The sequence below is a fragment of the Larimichthys crocea genome, chromosome XVI, assembly GCF_000972845.2.
Source record: "Larimichthys crocea isolate SSNF chromosome XVI, L_crocea_2.0, whole genome shotgun sequence".
Taxonomy (NCBI): Eukaryota; Metazoa; Chordata; class Actinopteri; family Sciaenidae; genus Larimichthys; species Larimichthys crocea.
Genome location: NC_040026.1, coordinates 8,470,711 through 8,488,671, shown reverse-complemented (window position 1 = coordinate 8,488,671; position 17,961 = coordinate 8,470,711). Strand labels below are relative to the sequence as shown.

At 41.1% G+C, this 17,961-nt stretch overlaps 3 protein-coding genes across 10 annotated transcripts in view; 1 reads left to right on the top strand and 2 right to left on the bottom strand.

The window, feature by feature from the left end:
* The window catches only part of LOC104920699 (potassium voltage-gated channel subfamily C member 1), a 49,205-nt gene extending 44,073 nt beyond the window's left edge, over positions 1 to 5,132 (bottom strand). For all 6 annotated transcript variants that reach the window (XM_019271070.2, XM_019271073.2, XM_019271069.2 and 3 more), the window contains exon 1: positions 4,203 to 5,132. The gene's annotated coding sequence lies outside the window, so the exon portion shown is untranslated. The remainder of the gene's footprint in view (positions 1 to 4,202) is intronic.
* Positions 5,133 to 12,785: 7,653 nt separating this feature from the next.
* Positions 12,786 to 15,167, bottom strand: rexo4 (REX4 homolog, 3'-5' exonuclease). The gene is made up of 8 exons (XM_010733040.3): positions 14,911 to 15,167; positions 14,467 to 14,825; positions 14,220 to 14,366; positions 13,725 to 13,918; positions 13,532 to 13,620; positions 13,368 to 13,442; positions 13,178 to 13,252; positions 12,786 to 13,062 (listed from the first exon to the last, which is right to left on the bottom strand). The coding sequence occupies exons 1-8, from the start codon at positions 15,133 to 15,135 to the stop codon at positions 12,910 to 12,912; spliced, it is 1,317 nt and encodes a 438-aa protein (XP_010731342.3). The 5' UTR covers positions 15,136 to 15,167; the 3' UTR covers positions 12,786 to 12,909.
* A 190-nt stretch (positions 15,168 to 15,357) lies between these two features.
* The window catches only part of pigp (phosphatidylinositol glycan anchor biosynthesis, class P), a 3,941-nt gene continuing 1,337 nt past the window's right edge, over positions 15,358 to 17,961 (top strand). Inside the window, exons 1-3 of one of the 3 annotated variants that reach the window (XM_027289622.1) lie at positions 15,409 to 15,480; positions 15,677 to 15,750; positions 15,901 to 15,985. In XM_027289622.1, the coding sequence (XP_027145423.1) occupies positions 15,904 to 15,985 (82 nt within the window). In that variant the 5' untranslated portion in view covers positions 15,409 to 15,480; positions 15,677 to 15,750; positions 15,901 to 15,903. Of the gene's footprint in view, positions 15,481 to 15,557; positions 15,751 to 15,900; positions 15,986 to 17,961 lie in introns of those variants that run through there. The other 2 variants (XM_019271065.2, XM_010733039.3) reach the window with 2 other exon arrangements.

Here is a 17,961-nt window from a genome sequence, read left to right as displayed (position 1 = left end):
ATGTCCTGCGCCACCCTGCTACTACTGCCTCACCACTGCACACACACACAAGGGGAAAGAAAGCGAAAAGGAGGGGAGGGAGGGAGAGAGGAAGGGAGACGCATACACACACACACACACACAAGCGCTCACCTGGCTGCAACAAACAAGCTAGGAAATGAGTCCTAATCATGATGGACTTTTAAGAAGAGGAGATCATTTCTGCAGCGGACTGACAGATAAAGAGAACGGGGCTCAAAAGGAGAGAAAAGGCGTGCACATGGCTCGTGCACGAAGCCTGCACTGACGCTAATATATATTAGCAGAAACACTGCAGCAAGAGGGGGAGGGAGCACGGGATTATGGGATGCATTGACTGTGAGGTACCAGCAGCAGTAACCAGGGGGAGGGGAGGAGAGCACACACTAGAGAGAGAGAGAGAGAGGGCAAGGGAGGAATTTGGAGGAGTGCTGACTATGCGGAACAGACCCAGCACTTGGCAGAAAAGCCAAAAACCTTCACCAATCACAGGGGGTGAGGAGGAGGAGAGGGGGGGGATTGGGTGAGGGGGGAGTGGGATGAGATGAAGAAGGAAGAGGATTAAAAAAAAAAAAGACCAGGGGGAGACAGGCAGCTGCGATGAGGAGAAGGATGAGAGCGTGCGATGTTGGGGGAAAGAAAGAGAAAGAGGAAGAGGGAAGGGGGGGAGGATGAGGGGAAAAACTAACCTTGCAGTGGCTCAGGACAGCACCTGAATGCTGGTAAAAGGTGTTAGGAGGGAGGGTTGGGTGGTGGTGGGGTGGTCTGCAATACTAATAAGAGGATGGGAAAACAGTGGAGTGAGTTAATTGAGAGGAAGAGACGAAGGGGAAACAAGTGTAGGGATGTAAAACAGACATACAGCCTGAGCTGAGTGGGAAATGTACCACTGGGGAATAGGAGGGCTTTACAGGCGAGTGTGTAATGTATGTTTGTGCATGTGTGTGTGTGTGTGTGTGTGTGTGTGAGAGAGAGAGAGAGAGAGAGAGAAATAGCACGAATTACGTATGTGTTTCTGGTGCGAAGCCATTTTTTTTTCCCACCCGCTACCTCATCAAAGGATGTAACCACAAGGCTTCACGCTGTTCCACCCATATCACCTCCCTCCCTCCTCGCTCCTTTCCTGATTCCTCTCCCCCTCCATCTCTTCCTTATCTCCCTTTCTTCTCTCCTCTCCTCTCCTCTCCTCTCCACTCCCCAGTGTTGAGGAGACCCCAACAGGAGAAACTAAGGCACTGCAGCACGGTGAAAGCACTGCGGTCACCTCCCCTTTTAGTGCGGCGTCACACCACACTGTGTCTGTCCTCTCCCCCCTCGAATTGTCATTGCACCTCATAAGAGTAACTCTGCCAGGAAAAGAAGTCAGAGTCAGATAAGGTGTGTGCATGTGTGAGGATAGTAGTAGTATTAAGAATGAAAATGGTATGAATGTCATGAATGGGGGGCAGTAGCTCTGACACAGCTAATGTACACAGAGGAGGGGGGGAAAAAACCCCCAAGGTATTTCTCATCATAATAAACCTCACCAGAGGCCAATTCCCAAAACATGAAATAAATAGCCAATCAATTAAGCAAGCAGAGAGGAAATGGCCAGTCAACCGGAGGCAGCTCCTCTACTCAGCAACACCAGCGTGGAGATCTCCAGGGGCTGACCAATCCACACATATTGCAGCAAACAACAACACCCTCCTGGGGGTCTTGTGCCTCGTGCATATTGGTCAATCAAACGCCCCCCTCCCACACACACACACTTTACTCCAGAAGCTGTTTTCCCCCCCCCCCTCCAGCCTACTTTTTTTATGAGAGAGAGGGGGAAAAAAAAGGAATCATGTGCTCCTGGTTTTCTCCTTTTAGCAGGCTGGAGATGATTAATACATAAGGCCATTTTCAGGAATAGACTAGCAGAAACGAAGCCTGTAATAGAGCTCTGAGAGCTCAGCCAGTGCCCATGACTAAAATCCTTTCTGCCCACAGGAGGATAAACGTTGAGATTTTTTTTGGATAGACTGGTTGAGACTTGATGTAAGGTCAAAGGACTGATGGAAGAAGAGGTGGTGAAGCTCCCTTCGATGAGCAGTGATTGGTATAGAGGAGTTTAGAAAATCTTTGAAACAGCACTGAGTGCAGGGAGAGGGGGGAAAAAAGCCATGGGATAGTGTGTCATGTCGGGAAGGAACTCTATTTATGGACCTGGATAAATCTGAGCTAATATCCCTCAGTATTCAGCTTTAAAATCTGGTTCTTAGAGAATTTTCATCAGGAGAAAATAGCTTTAACCCCTACACCTCCTGACTGTCTCTTAGGTCATTTAAACCTGTCTACACTTAATTAATGACGCTGCCCTTCCTGCATGATTAGGACCATTATGATCCAGTGGCCCAACGGGGCCAGGCAGACAAACAGGATGAGGGGAGAGGTATTACTGCACTGATTCCTGACCTGTGAACTAGCCAAGCGATTAGACAGGGGAGGGTTTGATTAGACACAGGAGGGAATGTCACAGATTAGACGCTGAATACGCCGGTTAGGAGGGAGAGAAGTTGGGTTTCAGTGTGAAGAAAGGATGGGAGAACAAAGGAGATGAGAGAGGTGAGCCTCAAGGTCAAAGATTTGAAAAACAGAGGGCTTTAAAAAAAAAAAAAAGGCTGGATCAGCTCGAGTTGAAGGACAGGGGGAAAGTTCTCTGAAGCTGACGCAAAGACGTGAGATGACAGAGAGAAAGCATCACGGTCAAGGAGAGAGGAAGGGTCAGAGGCAAGAGCGCACACACACAAACCCAGGACACGACAGATGCGTAATTCAATCACAGCCTCAAAATAGATTTATTCCCCCCGTTGCTCAAACAGCAGCGTCCTCCTTTTTTTTTTATTGAGCCCCATCACTACTCTAACAATTACATCCGCTGACAGCACATGCCACCATCTCTGGTGGGAATGTATTTTTTCATTTCTTTTTTTTTTTGCTAAAAATCGAAGGGGTGTTTTCTGGGTTACCCTCAATCTAAAAATAGCATCAGCTGTAGATTCATAATGCAGGATTGAGGAGGGCGAGCGTAGCAAGGGAGAGAGAGCAAATGGAGGAAGAGAAGGCAGAGTTCCCGTTAGGAGGGAAGAGCACGCTGGAGTCAGTTGGCAGGAAAAAGAAGAAAAAAAAAAGCAAAAAGAGGCATGCGCCGGGAAGTGAAGGAAGAAGAGGCGTTATGAAACTAGAGACTGGTGATGGATGGAGCAAGTTGGTGTGAGCATAGGTGGTGTGGTGGCCATAGGGGAGGAAGAAGACCACGTCTAGACATTGAACTAGCCATCATAGACTTCTCAATGTGCTATGTCCTTCCTGTGGTTCCACTCTAGTGCCCCCCTCTATCTCTTCTTCTTCTTCTTCACACCTTCTTCTCCTCTCCCTCTCTGTCATGCCTGTGTTTGTGTGTCAGCCTTCTTCTCACCCTCCTCTTTTTGTTTTTTATCTATCAAACCTCCATTTCAGGCCTTGACACTTACCCAGTGCTGCCACACGAACCACACACAGAGACACAAACACACACACACACTCTCATGCTGAGAGGGCACACATGCAAGGAGGAGAAATGCATGCATACAAATACACAAAGCAAGACACACACACACACACACACACACATGGATACTCAAGTAGACAGACACAAAAATGATGCGTACACACACACACACACACACACACATTCCCCTCAGAGGCATGAAACTGCTCTGATCTAGCGTTGTAAGATGGGGAAACACCCACCATTTGTGCAATGAGGAATGTCAGGATTTATAGAAATAAATGATTTGAGGCGTGACATAAAAATCTGACTGTGTAAAAGTGCAGTTCTCTCTGTGATATTATAGCGGCTAGAAATCAGAATTAAAATGACAGCGGTTCCAATTTGAACAAAATTTCACACATGCTGATTTCTCCTGATATTGATCAAAACACAAGCAGGGCTACAGGATGAAAAAAAAATATCGCAGTTATTGTGTTATTAAAACGATACTTGTTGAATGTAGGCTAAGATAGACGCTGTATTTTCTCCTTTTCTTTTCTTTCTCTCTTTCTTTTGAGAGCTGCCGGTCAATAAATGCTCCGATGTTAGATAAAACGCAGAATAAAGCCACCCCAAAAAAAAAAAAAAAAAAAATACAGACATATACACAGACATGCTTAATACTCACTTGCTTTTGGCTCAGGTTCGTTTCGAGTGCGTGCGGAAACACGCACATCAAGATTAAAGGATCAATCAAAATGTAGTTTTCTTTGTTAGATCGCTCTTTCTTATGATTTCAGAGAGTATCCAGTTTTCTCGCAGGCATTCAGATGATCTCTTTTTTTTGTTGTTGTTGTTGTTTTTTGTTTCTCCCCCCAAACGATTATAATAATAAATCAAAATAAAGGATTGCGCGCGTCTGTTGCTGAAAATCTCGTTTTGACAGCGTTATTGCCGAATGTTACTTATAGCTTATGGTCATGCTGATGATGGCAAAGGGATGAGTCTTTCGGATGAAATGAAGCAGAGGTCCCCCTGAAAACCTTTTTTTTTTTTTTTGTGCTATTTCTCTCGATTTCAGAGCCCCTCTCCCACCTCTTTGTTATTGCCAAAAAAAAATAAATGCCAGCCTTTGTTACAGTGTCTCTACGCTTCCAGGCGCAGGGTGTAGCTACCATTCAGCTCTTCCTCTGTCTCCCCTTTCCAAATGTTTCAATGGAGATGCAGCCTGTAGACACCCCTCTCTCTTTGCCTTTCCCTCTCTGTGCCTCTCTCTGTTCCTTTGGAGGAGCGTCACCTCCTGCACTATTTTTTTATATATATATATCTCAGACGATACATGTGGGCGGATTAGAGAACAAGACAGAGGGGTGGGAGGACCCCGGTGAATACAGAGGCTAATTTCTCATATGGCTGCTGAACTTCATAAATACATATGCTGTAAAAAATATACACACAAGCAGACTTATAAGAGGTGAGAGTGTGTTGATTTATTGCCATCTGTTTAATTGCTTCTCTCTCTTTTTTTTTTTTCCTTCCCCTCTCTTCTCCACTTATGCCCACACATGCTCACTCTGCTGGACGGACGCACAAACACCATTTTGTCTACAGGTTCCCAGCCTTGACTCTGGGTCTTGGCTGACATCAGCAGTCATGTGGTAGCAGAGGAGCAGGTGGGTAATATGACACAGTCTGGAGTAATATATTCAATAATAACAATGACAATAAGGTGAAGGAAGAAAAAGAGGAACACACAGTTTTGATCCAGTCATATTTGCTGTCTGTTCTAACAACAAACAGGTTTGTCTGTCTTCCTTTTTTCTTTTAAATGTCTCTATATATCAGTGAAAATTTCTGGAACAAGACAAGCTGCAGGTATAAACCAGCTTATTTCATCCCCTTTAAGAACACATCGACTTGTTATTTGGATGCATTTTGCATCACAGACACTGTGTTTGCAGGATGCCTACACTGGTCTGGACCCATGTTCATTGGACCACAATGATAGGCAATGTTTCCGAGGCACTTATCGACAGGAAACTCATCAAACATCGCCTCATGAAAATTACAACAGCAGTTAAAAGGGCAAAGGGCTGTCGCTTAGGTGCCTGCTTTTGCCTTTGACCACAAAATGTTCTCGTAAGAGCAAAGTGCTGACAGAAAAAGGCAAAGTAAAGGAAGGGTTTTTAAAGAGCATTTGCAATTATTGCAAAAGGAGAATATATTACATGTAAGTTGACTATTTAAAAATGCAAAAGGGCTGCTTGTAATAGGTCTAGATATAGAACAGGTCAGTTCTAAACACAGAGCCACTGCACCTTCGGTAACTCATAAAACATTCATTTCTTTAGTGAACCATATTTTTCAGAAATTCTGACACAAAATTTGGGTCTTAGATCAGCAGCAAGACACTCAAACTGTCCATTGTAAGTCACTCTGAACATTCATATTTAAGTATGAAATTTTAGGTCTTGTAAAGCTAAATCTATTTATATTTTTGCAATGTCTAAGTCACACGTAACGCAGCTCCCAACCAATACCTCTACCAAGTGTGAGTTTTGGAGCTGTTTTCTGCACCCTCCAGTAACAATGCATAACTCAGTTCTGCACTATATCAGTTCTTGTTCTTTTACAACCCCCAACACCCCTGCAGCACCGTCTAGGATCAGTCAAACCCAAGATTTATACACGTATTGTACTCAAGAATTCTTATTTCATTCAAGCTGTTAAGGCAGCAGCCAGAGCCCTTTCAGCAAAGTGTGCCCGAGTGTTTATACAGTGTCTATAGCATTTAGCACGCAGTTTGTTAAAGGCAATACAATAACAGGACTAGGAGACAACAGCCGTACTAGCACTGCAGTGTTAAGGGCTAAATGGCTAGTGTGATAGTGTAGCTGAAGCGAATGGTAATTTCAGTATTAGACTAATTGAAATTGTGACTCATCACATTCGTTTGAATTTATCATCTTGGGACCTTGAATGGCAATAGCAACTCTCATAGCAATCCATCCAGTAGTTGTTGAGACATTACACTCAATCACCAAATCACCTCCTGGGATGATCAGTGTCTATATACATTTTACTACCAATAAATCCCATGATTGTTGAAATATTTCAATCTGGAGCACCTAACCTAAAGACATTACCACAAACCGCATTATTTAAAGCATATCAGCTATAAATTAATTTAGTAAGAACTCCATCTGATTTAAATCACGGTAATATTATGGCAAAGCTCATCTGCTAAAAATTAAATCCATACACAGCATATAAGACAGACAATTTCCAATAACAACGAGTCTGTTAATCACATCTTATAAAGGCAACATTCGCTTCCAGCATCACCAGACCAGAACAGATTGCAGGAAGTCATCCACAGAAAGTAGCTGACAGTGTTTTTTCATCAACCTGCATAAATACTGAATGTTTAACTTTGTTCGTCCTAAGACTGAGCATTAGTCGGCACAGACACAGTCCACAGTCAGTCTCTCGGCGGCGGCATAGTGCAGCTCATGCATAAGGAAGAAGTGAGCAGCAGACCTGAGGAGACATTGTGTGGTCACAAGACAGTTCAAGTATTTAAGGATTAAAAGGAGGTCAGTGATGATGTTTTCAGTCATAAGGGCTCACCATTATTTCTAGTAAATGTTATTGTTATTATTATATGTAAAGCTATTAAATATTGTATATATCATACAAATCAAAAAGTAGTATAGCAGTTACTGTATTTGCTGTATATCTACCATGTACTGTATATCTGCACAGATAGAGACCATGCTGTAGGATAAACACAACAGATTACTGGCCTTGAGGACAGACAGTGAGAAACGGGTGGTTCAATAATCTGTATTGATGTTGTCCATCACTAATTGAAGAACACTGTCCACTGACTTGGTGGACAGAAATGAAAAATGCTATTTCAGAAATCTGGAGTGATTTTCAGGTCTGTCACATATTTTATGTCCAGTGGAAGGCCGGTCTCACAGGGATATAAAAATTGGTTTTGGTATGAGAACTAAATAAGACACACAAATCAAACTTTGCAGAGCTGCTACCTACAGTATATATGCTGCATGTTTAATACCCGCAGACCACACAATGAATGCCAATACGGACTAATCATTTTCAAGACAGAAGCAATGTGCAGTGGTATGGAAGACTGTAAGCTATGTTTTATTGAATTACAAAGTAAGTGCCATGTTAGCACCAGCTGTAACGCCTCCACTATCATCATGAGATATTCTAAATGAGTGGACGCAGTCCTATTACCATGTTATTTCCAGCACTGCAGTTATTAGAAAGAAAAATACAGTTGCCGGTCTGTAAAAAGGCTCTACGGTTTCAGTGTGTGCAGATGGCTAATATTCATTACGGAGCAGTATCTGATTACCTGATAAATGAAAGAATTAAAAGACATAAATACTGTGTTATTAAGAGAATGTAACCAAAACCTTCAACAGAGTTTTACTGAGACTTAACAAACAGTCTCAACACAGACCTGAAAATCATTCCAAAAGGCACTAAAGGAAGTGTATTGCCAGATGAGATGGAATCGTGTTTTGGGCTCATTTAAAGAAAAATGAAATTAGCCATGAATGTCTAATTGAATAAACTGCTCTGTTCCGCTCATCTGTGAGCCATCACAACGTGGAGACATACAGGAAGCACAAGGATGGATGAAGCAACGGGTGAATGATGATTCATACACTGTGTAGCTCAAATTCTGTACGATTTCATGTCTTCACAATAAAGTTATAGTTTTGATAAAAGTTCTCTTGAGTAATGATTTATTGTATGGTGTATGCTGATTTGCTGGAGACACTGGCATGGCAGGTGTGAATTTTGGATGTCAACTTGAATGACATCACTGGTAGGGAACGTTTTTTTTTTTTCTTTTTTCGCTGTAATCCAGCAGCTTCTGTAAATCAGATATTTTATAAAGGTTATAACAAATGAAAGAAACATTATTGATTTTAAATATTAGCGGTATTAAACTTTTAAATTCTACCTGTCCCTTCCCAGTGTTGATATTTTTGACCTGGCCCAAGCACTGTCTCCTAATTTGACTCTATATCAACTTGTACTATGATTATTCATGATTCTCACAGTATTCAGGATATGATCTTGTTTATACAGGTGTGTCTCGATTTGACAATATCTCAGCTGCCTGCTAGGCACATAGTGGTCAAATGATTTTGAGTCCTCAAAAGACTCCAGAGAGGAGTGCATGAGTCAAACATCTGCCTCTATTTGCTGGGAATTATTTTAATACACTACAAATATTACAAATGAGACCAAAGATCTGATAGTGTAACCATACGACAAGAACAATATGCCTTATGTGCTAGTGGACAAATGAACTTAAGTTCTCCAAAGCACTCCAGAGAGGGAACAGGATGTTGCAAAATTTGAACACCTGCCTCTGACTGCTTGGAATAACATATTGGGAATTGATGTCTTGAAATATTCAGAAGGGAATGGCTCAGGATCATTGTAAACAAAATCTATGTGCTCCCTCAGATGTTTCACAAAGGTTTTGAACTTTGTGGAAGCTGTAGCTCGTTATTTTATTTGTTTTTTGCATTATATATATTTCTAATATGTTGTCTATCCTCACTGAGTATGTTTAATTGCATATTCGTATCCTGGTTTTGATCCTATTCGAGATATGATATTTACACGCATGAGAAACCTGATTAATCTCTGTTTACATGAACTTTTGATTTGTCAATATCTCAACTATTACGCTCTGTAACCAAGAGAAAATGTTCAGAAGTATCAATAAGGTGTTTACATGCCAGAGTATTCCTGTTTTTATTCCAAGTAAAATAACAGGGTTTCTCAAAACCGAGATATGAATTGGAACCAGGATATTGGTGCACATGTAAACACATTGTATAAATGGGGAGGGCCGTTGATGAACTTGAATAAAATTGCTAACAGTAGGAGGAAAAAAATGCATTATTATAATATCCAGCCTTTTAATGTCTGAGTTACATTAAATTTATCTAGATTCTCTGGATGTAGCTATGCTGGTTTCATATTTTCCAGACACCCCTGACCAGTGCTGGAGACGAGATATTCAGATCAGACAGTAAAAGTATTAACAACACACTGTAAAACACTCAATCACAAGCATTTAAAATAAAAGTTTGCAGAAAGAAGTGAAATATTTTTGAACATATACGTATAAAATTAGATTGATTTCACTGATTCACAAATGTAGAAGCAGGATTTTACTCTAAATGAATTAGTTTTATTGGTTTAGGTGGTGCTCATTATGTATATTTTCTATTTTGTATGGGACTCCAAGTAATGATTATTTGCTTTATGGATTGATCTGCTGTTAATCAATTAATTGTTTGTAAATAAGCAGAAAATAGTGAGAATTGGTGTGCAAAGTGACACTTCCACAATGTTTTGTCAGACCAATATTAGAAAATTCAAAATTATTGACATATTACAGTTTGGGTTTTTATGAAGTGGGGTTATTTGAGGTACTGATGCAGAAACTGTGTGTTAGCTATAGTAGACAGCAGTCAGGTCGCTCCCAGTTTGGAAAAGCAGACAGGGATCCTGGAAAAGAGGCAGAGTTATGTACTGCTGTGGACGGGATCAACAGACAAAGCAGACTGATTATTACAAAGCAAGTCACAAGAGACTAAAGATCTGAACAAACAGTTTATGTGACACTTGAACCGCCAGACAGGAACAATATGCCTTATGTGCTGGTGGACAGATGATCTTCCAATGAAGTTCTCAAAAGCACTCCAGAGAGGGAAGAGGATGTTGCATAATTTGAACACCTGCCTCTGACTGCCTGGAATAAGATATTGGGAAATGATTTCTCAAAATAGTCAGAAGGGCTCAGGATCAACGTAAAAAAAAAAAAAAATCTCTGTGCTCCCTCAGATGTTTCACAAAGGTTTTGAACTTTCTGTATATATATATATTTCTAATATGTAGTCTGCACTCCCGAGTACTTTTACATGCATATCAGTATGCTGGTTTTGGTTCTAAACATACTGGCCTTTGTTATTGTGACGTTAGCAGGAAAAATTGGATTCATTGTAGGTTTTTTCACATGTTGAAGTAAGTTGTGTCTATTTTGCAGTTGTTTACTATAGCAATAGACATACAGTATCTGCACATTTATAGAATTTATCAAAAGGTGTTTTGGAATATAAACGGCCCACCTAAAAAAAACTAATCAATATACTGTAGGAAGAATATTCTCAGCACTCTACCCTGCTACCAGACAGCCCTTCCCATGGCACTACATCGTCTCAACCAAACAGCCTATTCCTACTCACTGTGCCACGTATTATGCCACAGATCTAACAGAGAGGTAAATAAGAGAATACGCTCACTATAGTGTACACATAAACGGATATAGACTTTTTCTGTGTGGAAAAACACGAATGTCTGTTGACCCCATCCACCACAGTGTTTTGCTCGACTTCTGTGCTCTAAACAGGGAGCGCGCTGACTGCTGTCTACAAACACAATGACTATGCAGAATTAACTCATACATCCTCAAAAAACAAAGAATTGTCCATTTAAACAATGCTGTCAAATAATTATATGGAAAGAAAAAACTAAAAGTACCTCATGTTTGTACTTGTATTGGTTGTATTCCACTAACAAATAATATACAGTACATACAGTATATGATGTAGACTATATGTTGTATAGAAGCTTTAAATATTTGACCACTAGAGGGAGACATCACATAGGTTAACAGCTGGCTGTACACATAAAATCCACTGGGGAATTATGTCTGCTATTCTGTTGCATTACAGTCTTAACACACCTGTTACAAAACAGTGTTATTATCCAGAAAATTAAGTCGTGTATCAGCAGATGAGTCCATCCCAGCATTTGAATTTACACTGAGGTTCGCCGTGCCGCTTTCTATCTGCCAGAGGCCTTCACAACGTCTGACCGAGCTCCGTATCGGCCTAATTTAGAGCTCAGAGGCTACACATGAAGGGCATTAGTTTCAGCTTAGCAATGTATCAGCTTCTGGGTAGCAAATCACACTGACATACAGTTGGCACACAGGGAGCCTAAATTTCTTACTTCATCACCATGACTGAAACAAAAAACCCTAAATTAAAACCACTGACCATAAATATTCAAGCATGGATGAGATTGTGTATGAGAACACTGAATTCACTTCAAATTAAATTGGCAGATTGTTTGTAAAGATGCTTTATGATATTAAAAGTATTTTAAACAGGGTACATTTGCAACCATATAACTTTTGTAAAAATACACTCACATTTGAAACAAACAATCAAGAAAGATAGATCATACTTCTAAAACTGAAGGGTACCCGTCCTTCTAATGAAGTTTTCATCCACCCGAGACCTCCAGAGCACGATCGGGCTCCATAACTTAAGAACTTAATTTAGAGCCTGGACTCTTCCCACCAAGGTTTCATTTCTACTGTGAGACGGACACATTCTCCATCAAACATGGGCAGTAAATCATACCGACATGCTGTGAGAACATGAGACTAAATCTGTCACTGGAACTTAAGCACAAAACACTGACTCTGTAGCTATGATAGTCTTGTGAAACTCAAGTATGGGTTCATCAGAGAATGCTGGTGAAAAACTGTTTTTTTAAAGATGTGAACAGAAAGGTGACAATACAGTTTATTCTGTGGTCTAACTTTGGCCATGAATGAGGCAGCCAATAGTCCAAACAATGATGGCATTGCAAACCAGCATCGCCATGAGCAAGATGATGTTAAACTACAAGAAACACTTAAGAGATCACAAAAACTGTATGACTGGTGAGGAGTTTTATACAGTTTTCAACTGCAATATAAGTGGATAGAAAGAATGTTTTACTAATAATTCTTAAAACATTTAACTTTTAAGTCAAACAAAAATCTGATTATTACAAACCAAGTCATGAGAGACCAAAGAATTGTACAAACTATTTATATGACGCAGAAACTGTGAGAAGACATTATCAAGTCTCAAGTGGCTTCCCTCCAAAAGGAAATGCAGTTGCATGATTTGAACATCTGCCTCTGACTTCTGGCAATGAAATATTGTGAAATGTTATCTAGAAATATTTAAAGGAGGAAATTAATGAAATGATATATGTAAATACAATCTCTCAGCTGACACTCAAATCAGCCAAGATAATCATACTTATCCTGGAATGTCCCATCTGAGGAGCTTTCTATTGTTTTCACTGGTGTTCCTAATGGTTGGTTGTTGTGGTTACAGACATTAAATAAGCTCAGAAGTACTTCACATCTGTTACTTTATTTTAAAAAAAGTCTCCTTTTAAAGAGGTCAAAGGTCAAACCAAAGATTGTTTAAGTCTGCTCTGATTCAGGGACAATCTGTCCTCTTGAAGCTTTGAGTTCATAATCACGTGAGCTTCTTGCCCTTGTTCCTGGGAAACTTTGGCTTTCTCTCCTTCTTCTGGTCTGTGTCTTTGTTGGTCTTACTGGCTTTAATCTCTGCCTCCCATTGTTTTTTCACCAGTGTGTAAAGTCTCATGGTGGCCTGGGCATCTTGGACCTGGGAGAGACGGTGTAAAAGAGAGAGGGGGAGATCAGTCCAAGATGCTCAGGTTTACAGAGTCACCATTTGAAAACAAGAGGTGAGAGTTGTGTTTGATGTGCTAAAGACTTACGGATGAATGTTCTCCCTCTTGGACCTTAACGTTGAGTATTTCTCGACAGAGGACTTTCAGAGAAGGTCGACCACTCTAAAAAAAGAAAATATTCACATAATATACAACACTGAATCTGAGAACTGGATCAGGGATTCCTTAGAGTCTTTCTGGGGGAGCACATGATTTGTCAAAAGTATTTTTGAAGTACCTTTACACGCTTCCTAAAAGGTTTGTACTTCTGAGTGTCCCGGATTTTCTTTTTTGGATGATCCAAGAGTAAAATCTGAAACAGAGTTTAAGATTAATTTATAACTGTTTACATTTATTCTAAAAACTGTTCCCATTCCCTCTCAGATATTACATCCAGGTTACCTTTAAGTCGTTGTGTATTGCGTGTCCAACAACTATTCTGCCTTGCAGGATCTCAGCAACCTCCCTCTGCACTGTGCGCAAATCCTCTCCTGCAGAGAAGCAGACATGGATGAGAACTCATGGTATAACACTCCATTTTAAAGCAATTCATTAAAACTTGGTTTAGTTTCTTATAATTACTTCCATGACTCACCATCTTTGATGTCCTGTGGTCGGATGCCGCTGACGGCTGTCCTGTAGTCTGTCACCTTCTCTGTGGGTTTCACATATTTGTCATAGATGCATTTCCCAAACTGGTTCACGAGGGACACGCGAGCCAAGATGCTGTCCTCTCCGTCAGGACCGACTCCCACCATCTCGCAATCAATGGCCACAGCTTTGGTGAGGCTAGTGTTTTGTGAATGGTGGCAAACATGGTGATAAGAGAAGACAGTCGTCACTACCAGGTCAACACACCTGAGGAGCCGTTCGAGGATGCTCCTTTCATATCCAATCATGAGACTATTATCTTTAACAATGACCAGTTTATCTTTGTCCAGTTTTTTTTGGAACATGCAGCTAGACCCGTGCTAATGCTGCATTTTTCTAATTTATAAAAATGATATGTCATTATATGACAATATGACATGATCTCTCTTGAAGCATAAGTGTGGGGCCACAAGAAGACACAGACTCTGTCCTCACTTACCCCTCAAACGCCTTCTCCTTCACCAGGGAGCTCTCCGTGTCCTTGTTCTTCTGAATGCCCTGCTTCTTCCTCATGATCTCTGCTGCCTCTGCTCCAATTGTGGCCTCAATATCGTCAGGGTCTACGTCATCAAACCAGAGGTCCGCTCTACAACAGCACAGGGGAAGATAAAGTAAGCTGATAAGTAAGCAGGCACAATTCTTTTTTTGACCTAAATGTTGGCAGAAATTATCGCTTGTATACTTACTCTGTAGGTTTCGTCTCTTCAACCACAGACGGCGACGACTTCTTCTTCTTCTTCTTGGCTGCTTGCTCGCTGTTTGACTTTCCATCGTCCTTTTTCCTTTTTGGAGCAGCAGGCTGTCTTGTCGTCTTGTCTGAGACACCTGGAAGCTTCAAGTTCACCTGAGAGTCCCTAGGGACGGCGCTGTTAGGAGCTGTTTTGTGCTTTACTTTTTTCTCAGTGTCTGTCTTCCTGGGACAGGTATTGTCCCCGGATATATTTTTAGAATGATTTTCTTTAGCTCCCTTTTTTTGCAGAGCACCATTCTGATGTTTTGGTGCCACGGGCTCCTGCTTCTTCTCCGGCTGACTGACCTTCAGCATCTGAGAAAAAGTTGTGCAACATTGTGAATATGAGATATAAATAAGACATGTAAAGATTGTAAAGATTTAGAGAAAACTTTCTCACCTCTTGCAATATTTTCCAGTTTGCAGAGAACTGTCGGGTGTCTGTTGGAGGTAAGGTCTGCTGAGCTTTGGCTCTCTGCTGGTACTTGGGTGGAGGCTTTTTCTTTCTGTACCTCTCTTGCATCCAGTGTTTTCTTTTCATTCTCACTGTGTCACTTTTCTCTGTCGGCTTGGCTCGTCCTGAATTAGCAGGAGGGTCTGCCTTGTTTGCTTTCACCTTCGACATTATGGTGACTTTCGGTGAGAAAATAAAAAAAAGTGTTAACCGTGCTCAGCCACGCTGGATCGTCCGAACTTCGTCGCTTGGTTTCGGGGTAACGTTCTCAAAAATGAGTCGGTCAAGAAGAGACGGACAAAGTTCACCACGTAGCCGCGCTGACGCAGAGGAATAATTCAGATATTGTTGTTGACTTGTGAGATAATTTGCTCCGTGTGTGACTTCAGGTGCAAAGCCATGCTGCAATGTGTATTTCCGAGGCGTGCAGCAGCCAAATGTGTCCGGCAACAACACGGCATCCTAACACAAGCGAGCCTCGTTAGTCACTAAAACCAAGACAACACGACGACAACGGTGAGGTTTTTTATTCCCTGTCCACTGCAAATTATATAATGTATTAATATGATTAAAAGAATAATAATGCCCCTTGTTTTCAATGCAGAACTTCTTTTCTTGCAAGTGTTTGACATCGGACCGGATATCATTGTTGTTGATCGACGTAGCTGTGTTTTGTTTTGTTTTTTATTTTACATTTCGGATGAACGCGCAGTGCCGCTTATTTCTAAGGACGTCTTGTTAAATAACCGAAGCTCCGTTTTAGATGTGTCGACAGTAAAACATCTGGTGAGTTGTGAGGAGGTTTACGAGCTGACAGATGAACCAAACTTCAGATTATTTCTGAGGATCTAACTGAGAGAGCTGACTGTGTGTCTGAAGACTGATGTGTTCTTTGGATTGTGTCATTGGTTTGTTGTTTTTCTTTGGTGGTTTCAGATCATGGTGGAAAACTCTCCGTCTCCCCTGCCTGAGAGGGCCATCTATGGGTTTGTCCTCTACCTTGCCTCACAGTTTGGCTTCTGTAAGTAAATATTGTTATAATAAAATAAATAATAATAATAATAGCGTCAGCACATAAATCTACATGAAAATAGTCTTCAGCTGCGTCTTTATTATATTTATAGGCAGTGCAGATTCAGTCAAATGTTTTGGTGCTTTAGTGAAAGAAAAAGAAAAAAGTGAAATGAAGTTCAGAAAGTCATGAACGAGTTCTCTGCATTCAGTCACCACGCCCCCTGGTGTTCAGTGAGTACTGACCCAACAAGTAAGCAGGCACAATTCTTTTTTTAACCTATGTTGCGAATTATCCCTTGTATACTTACTCGGTAGGTTTCGTCTCTCCAACCACAGACGCGACGACTTCTTCTTCTTCTCTGCTTGCTCCTGTTGACTTTCATCGTCCTTTTTCCTTTTTTGGAGCAGCAGGCTGTCTTGTCGTCTTGTCTGAGACACCTGGAGGCTTCAATTTCACCTGAGAGTCCTAGGGACGGCGCTGTTAGGAGCTGTTTTGTGCTTTACTTTTTCTCAGTGTCTGTCTTCCTGGGACAGGTATTGTCCCCGGATATATTTTTAGAATGATTTTGTTTAGCCCCTTTTTTTGCAGAGCACCATCTGAGTTTTGGTGTCACGGGCTCCTGCTTCTTCTCCGCCTGACTGACCTCAGCATCTGAAAAGTTGTAACATTGTGAATATGAGATATATATAAGAACATGTAAAGATTGTAAAGATTTAGAGAACTTTCTCACCTCTTGCAATATTTCCAGTTTGGCAGAGAACTGTCGGGTGTCTGTTGGAGGTAAGGTTCGCTGAGCTTTGGCTCTCTGCTGGTACTTTGGTGGAGGCTTTTTTCTTTCTATACCTCTCTTGCATCCAGTGTTTTCTTTTCATTCTCACTGTGTCACTTTCTCTGTCGCTTGGCTCGTCCTGAATAGCAGAAGGGTCTGCCTTCTTTGCTTTCACTTCGACATTATGGGACTTTCGGTAAAAAAAAAAAAAGTGTTTACCGTGCTCGCCACGCTGGATCGTCCGAACTTCGTCGCTTGGTTTTCGGGTAACGTTCTCAAAAATGAGTCGGTCAAGAAGAGACGGACAAAGTTCACCACGTCGCGCTACGAAAATATTCAGATATTGTTGTTGACTTGTGAGATAATTTGCTCCGTGTTGACTTCAGTGCAAACCCATGCTGCAATGGTATTTCCGAGGCGTGAAGCAGCCAAATGTTCCGGCAACAACACAGCATCCTAACACAACGCAGCCTCGTTAGTCACTAAACCAAGACAAACACGACAACGGTGAGGTTTTTTTATTCGTGTCCACTGCAAATTAATAATGTATTAATATGATTAAAGGAATAATAATGCCCCGTGTTTCAATGCAGAACTCTTTTCCTGTAAGTGTTTGACACGGACCGGATATCATTGTTGTTGATCGACGTAGCTGTGTTTTGTTTGTTTTTTATTTTACATTTCGGATGAACCGCAGTGGGCATATTTCTAAGGACGTCTTGTTAAATAACCGAAGCTCCGTTTTAGATGTGTCGACAGAAAAACATCTGGGTGAGTTGTGAGGAGGTTTACGAGCGGACGAGTGAACCAAATTCAGATTATTTCTGAGTTTAACTAGAGACTGACTGGTGTGTCTGAAGACTGATGTGTTCTTTGGAATTGTGTCATTGGTTTGGTTGTTTTCTTGGTGGTTTCAGATCATGGTGGAAAACTCTCCGCTCCCCTGCCTGAGAGGGCCATCTTATGGTTTGTCCTCTACCTTGCCTCACATTTGGCTTCTGTAAGTAAATATTGTATAATAATAAAAATAATAATAAAAATAAAACATGTCTATTTAAAATGGACAGTCGAACAAATAGGTGAACTAAGTCCTTTACCCAGTCTACAAATGTCTGTCAGTGTCTATAATGATACACATATCTATATTTATGCCACACACAGGATATTCTAATATTTATAATTTTAATTTACTTTACATTACATACAGGGCTCA

What these genes read in the sequence shown, in the direction of transcription:
- rexo4 (XM_010733040.3), bottom strand. Translation starts at nt 15,135, where the DNA reads ATGTCGAAGGTGAAAGCAAACAAGGCAGACCCTCCTGCTAATTCAGGA. An exon ending in CTTTTAGGAAGCGTGTAAAG is followed by an intron (nt 13,253 to 13,367) that starts GTACTTCAAAAA and finishes TTCTTTTTTTAG; the next exon opens with AGTGGTCGACCTTCTCTGAA. An exon ending in AAGAGGGAGAACATTCATCC is followed by an intron (nt 13,063 to 13,177) that starts GTAAGTCTTTAG and finishes CGTCTCTCCCAG; the next exon opens with GTCCAAGATGCCCAGGCCAC.